Genomic DNA, 5,175 nt, shown 5'->3' on the forward strand with positions numbered 1-5,175 from the left:
GTGCTATGCATCAGGATGTCTTCACGTACACCAACTCTGCAGCCTGATACTTCATTCTCCTCTCAGTCAGCCTCCCAGTCTCTTAGCATCTGCTTCTCTTCTCTGTTTTTTTTGCCTCACACAATCTCTTTATAGTGCCCAACCAGCACCTTCGCTAAGGACTTGCATTCTTCAACACGCCTTGCAAACAGATCTTTGGTTAACAGGGTGAAGAGGGAACAATGACTGCCACTCAGAACAACCACAGGTGGGATTTTCCACCTCCCATATTCCTCTGTGGCTCATTTTTCCTCTCAAAAGCAGTTTTTGGTAGTGAATTGGAGTGAAAGAGATAAGCGTGCATCACTTTGTCAGAGTTTATACATTTGAATGGGATAATGAGGTCACTGGAGAGAGTATAGAGATGTATTTTGTGCTTGTCATTAACTGTAAGCTCCTGACTCTTGTCTTTGGATCACAATCTATCATCTATATTCCTTAACTACTGCTCTCTACATGGTTCGAACGAGCATCCATGTTGGTGATCCTGCTGAACTGTGTGACACTGGGCATGTTTCATCCCTGTGAGGACATCAACTGCGACTCTGAGAGGTGCAAGATCCTGCAGGTAAGACACTTTACAGCTTCGTATCTTATGGATTGCATGTGTTTGTTTAACATAGAAAATTCAAGCAGAGCAAGAGCAGAATGCAATTTTTATCTCTCAAAAGCAGTAGGGAGATGTACCTAAAGGAGTTACAATATGTAAGTGATAACACACAACAAGGTGTCCTGATACAGTTGAGGCAGAGGCGAAGAATGCTTGAGTCCATTATTTCCAGGAATCAGTATACCTATGTGTGTATCAATGCTCTTACACACATCACTCACAGAAAGTGTGGCTGGTGCATCACTGTGAATGTCTTCCAGGAGAGACTGTTGAACAATATTGAGTCTCAGTTCTCACCATTGCCCCATATATACAGCCTGCTTGAGATGGTAATGTTGGTAATGTTGGTAAACCTCGCCATTCTGTGGAAACGTAAATAGAGAGAAAGAAAAAAACAGGGATGAGCAAACTTTCTGTTTTGTTTTTGTGTGTGTTTCTCTGTCATCATTCTGTTTCTCCTCTGAATTTTGAATTTTTGAGGTGTAGGTCCAGGAATGCAGCAAAGGCTGACCTCCTCATGGGTTTTTTTTTCTCCTCTTCAGCAGCAGCTTGTTGAGTTTTAGTTGCAGGGGTGGATGATTGATCAGTCGATTAGTTTGTGGTTGGATCGATCAGAGCTGATAAAATGTGAAAGTGAAAACAAACTTTTAGACCTAGCGCTGGACCGCAGGGTGCGAGATTTCCATTGGAACACAGCCGGTGTCATTTAAGGTAGTTGGCGTTAGCTGATGAGGGGTGGGGCTGACTTTTTTTGTTGTTATCTTTTTCTTGCCATTGTGTCCTTGTGTATCAGTCTGTGTCCCCTCTCTAAATCCTGAGATTTTTGCAGGTACATGAACACAGCGCAGGTGGTACTCTTTATGAGTGTTGTTTTTTCCTCAGCAGCAGTTTGAGTTATTTTGAGTCGCTGGGTGGATAATTGATTGGTCGATCCGATCAGAGCTGATCAGATGATCAGAGAGTTGATGAGAGGAGCAGCTGTCTGTGAGTGAAAGCAAACTTCTAGACCAAGAAAAATGAACAGTTAAGTTTCACTTTCACTGTTCCGAGTGTTCTGCTGTTCCATCTTTGCCCAGAGTACGCTCAGCGCTCCGAGAACATGGTGCTCTGAATAACCGAATGGTACATATATTCCAACAGTGCACCTAATGAACCATCCAGCTCCAAAAATAGCCGATCAAATGTGGCTGCAGAGGGGGGTTGCCAGAAATTAATGAATGTGCAGGAAACCCTGCTGTCTGTTTACAGAGTCTCTCTAAAAATAAAAAATCAATCTGTGGCCGCAAAAGCTAATATTGTGGCAGGGTGCCATAAAATAAATTAATGTTTGGGAAACCCTGTAGTTACAGATCCGAATTGACATCTATGTAAAATAGGGGAGATGCCAAGATAGGACCTGGGTGTCGCTGGCGCTGTTGAGCTACACAACACGCCGATTTTGCTTCTAGAGTGGCAGCATACAATCGAAAATCACACTCTGGGGCAACATTTGTTGTCCCCTTTTGTTTCAGTGTAAATGGTGGATCTTCCTTATGGCACTTTAATCACACCTTTGTTTAGAAAATGCTTCTCAGTAGTCAGTAGTTTGATTCATCTGCTACAGTAGTATAGCTGGACCTTGAACTCCTTATTGGAAAATGTGATTTAACTGTTGATTGAAATGGTGCTTGAGATGTCCTGTTGAAAGAAACAACACGGAGACATGACAGTAAGACACATTTATCACCAGCTTTTATTTATCTGCTTTGATCTTTATTCAATAAGACAAAGAAAACTCACTGGAGAGCCTTCTGGTAGGATGAGCATGAAGAATAAGAAAACACAAACACACATTACAAAAACAACATTCACACTCATACAGTAGATGTGACACTTGTAGATGCAGACAAGAAATGCAGAGCAATGGCTGGAAAATATCAGACATTACAGGAAGGCAAAAACCACCACAGTCTGTACGGCAGATTATTCAACACAGCGAAAAACAGATGACGGGGAGCAGGAACTCTGAGAGGTACAGGTACAATTTTCTAAACCATTGCCTTTGATAGAGTCCCAGAGAGGGAGAGTGACTAAAACAATATTTTCCGTCATATCTGGCCTTTGCAGCTCCCTCCATTTGCATTATCTCCGATGGAAAATAAACAACAACATTGTGTGGAGGCGTTTCCATTAATTTATGGCCCTCCTTTAACCTAACAAACACTAATGGAGGCTGCATTGTTGTTCTTGTTGTAAAACACAGAGGATAGAAATCCCATATTTTTTCTGCGTTGGCTGAGGGAATGAAGCGAACTGAGGTGCAGCAGAATAGATCTGTGTTATCTGGCACCGTACATCTTCTGCAGTGAAGGGATAATGTGCTTGCAAAGTGGTTCCAAATAGATTGAATCAGAATAAAGTCCTCTTATTTTCTTGTCCACTGACTCAGTGAAATAGAGCAGTTTCATTCCAAACCGAGTTATCTGTCATTTTAAAAAATACAGCTCTACTCCGAGTATATGCTTTCTGATGTGAAAGTCAATTTTTTGGGTAGGATATTTACTGATCTGAAGCATCTGTTTAAGTAATCATACTTCCATTTTCTCTAAAAAAAAAATAAATGGATGCATACACATAATTTTCTTTTATGAAATTTACCATTACTTTTGAGAGTAGAGGAAGTACAGGAAAAGAAAGGAGACAGAATGAAAGGTAAGGAGGGCAAGGAGGGGCAATGAGAAAATGAAATAGAAATTCTATGAAAAGGATGGTTTCAGATGAAAAGAAAAAAAAAAAAGAAACATGAGGAGCGAAGAGTTTGAGGCTGCTGTTGCTGGGCAGCCTGAGCCTGTCGACTCCTTCCATCTCTCCGCTTGTGGATATGAGATGTGATTTAATTCAGTGGGTCTCCTCTCTGGAGCGCAGATGAATGCACAGCCTAGAGGTTAAATGCATTCTTATTAATTCCCCGCTTCCTCCATTTCAATCTCACCATCACTCACCGCACTGATATGTTAAGAGATCTTAAAGGCGGATAAACTACACACTGGCATGCTCTTGTTTGTCTTTGATCCGTCTCACACTGTCTGGAACATACTGACTCTCCGCTTTTCTGTCTATTTACATCCTCGCATGTCTCTTTATTTCTCTCACACTCTTGACATGCTGTTGCCTCGATCCCTCCTGACTTCTCATCGTTTTTTTCTTGTCTTTTTTTTAACAAGAGTTTGATTTGACTTTACAACCACCTCAAGTTAAATATTTTCCTCAATACCTGATTTTAAAATTCGTTTTGATAGCACTGTACAGTGGTAACAGAGAAATTAGGTGAAAATGGTTTCGGCTCTGGCAATTTTCATCTGTGTCAAAGGGAGTGGGCCTCCCACACAAAGCATACTTTTAATTATAATCATGTCATCATCCTATTATGATGATACAGACTGTTGTTTTTATGTATATAGAATAAGTAGCAAGACAGCTGTAGGATTTACTGAGAGATGAGCTCTAAGAGATATATTATTCAACAGAACTGCATTAAGAGGAAAGTAATAATGGTAAGAAATGAATGATATAAGTTAAGAAATAACTGACTTTATCAGTTACTGCCGACTTTATCTGCAGGTGGGGACAAACTGACACAATGACGACAAAAAAAATGACCTAATGTATTTCCTTTGCTGAATTTATATCAAGGCATTGCAAAACTGTCGTAAACCTTCCTCAAAGTTTAAAAAGTTTCCCCCTAACTCAAAAAATTCCATTCTATGCAACCAATTGGCAAATCTCATTCAGGGCGCCCTATTTAAACTGCTCTGGCCTGCCTACTGTTGCTGCTTCTTCTGCAAGCCACTTTGCAACCCACCTCCACTCCAGCTCCTCCTTTTCATGCTGTGTCTGACTTATCAGTGTCATTTCTGTTTGTCATTGATGCTGCTCTGTTCTGTTCCCGGAGGTCTTTGCTGCTGTTCTCCCCAACTTAGGCTTTCCTTGTAGGCACATGAAAGGGCGGGGAGGTTTGCTCTCTCTGCCTCCGGCTTTCCTTGTTTGCACATGGAAGGGCAGAAAGGTGTTCTCTCTCCGCTTTAGGATTTCCAAGTAGGTGTGTAGAAGAGGCTTTCTGTGAAGGCCTGAGGAAAGGCAGAGAGGCCCCAGAACAGAGACATACTGCCAAATATAATACTGCAAATGGAAATACGAAACGGTGTGATCTTTAAAGCCCAACTTGCAGGTTGGAGACCATGGTGAATAAATGTGTAGGAAAATGATGTAGAAACTTGATTAAAACAAAAAAAAACAAAAACATATACACACTACAGTGACTTTTGGAGTCGTTTTTGTGAGAGAATTTTGCTTCCGCATCTAAAAACCCACTAACCGGAAGTGACATAGCGTAAGGGAGTCCGGCCGAGTTCGATTGAGTGTAACATTGATAAACATGGATCCCAGTACTAGTTTTGAGACTGAAGAGGTTGAAAATGTACATTCATATGCATATGACGGCCCACAGGCTTATAATTATGAGCCTGCTAGGCGTCCAAGAGACCAGG

At 41.3% G+C, this 5,175-nt stretch overlaps 1 protein-coding gene across 1 annotated transcript in view; it reads left to right on the top strand.

Moving 5' to 3' along the window:
* The first annotated feature begins 499 nt into the window (after positions 1-499).
* The window catches only part of cacna1g (calcium channel, voltage-dependent, T type, alpha 1G subunit), a 210,569-nt gene continuing 205,893 nt past the window's right edge, over positions 500-5,175 (top strand). The window contains exon 1 of the mRNA XM_050059547.1: positions 500-607. Within this exon, the coding sequence (XP_049915504.1) occupies positions 515-607 (93 nt within the window). The 5' untranslated portion in view covers positions 500-514. The remainder of the gene's footprint in view (positions 608-5,175) is intronic.

The sequence above is a fragment of the Epinephelus moara genome, chromosome 13 (assembly GCF_006386435.1).
Source record: "Epinephelus moara isolate mb chromosome 13, YSFRI_EMoa_1.0, whole genome shotgun sequence".
Taxonomy (NCBI): Eukaryota; Metazoa; Chordata; class Actinopteri; order Perciformes; family Serranidae; genus Epinephelus; species Epinephelus moara.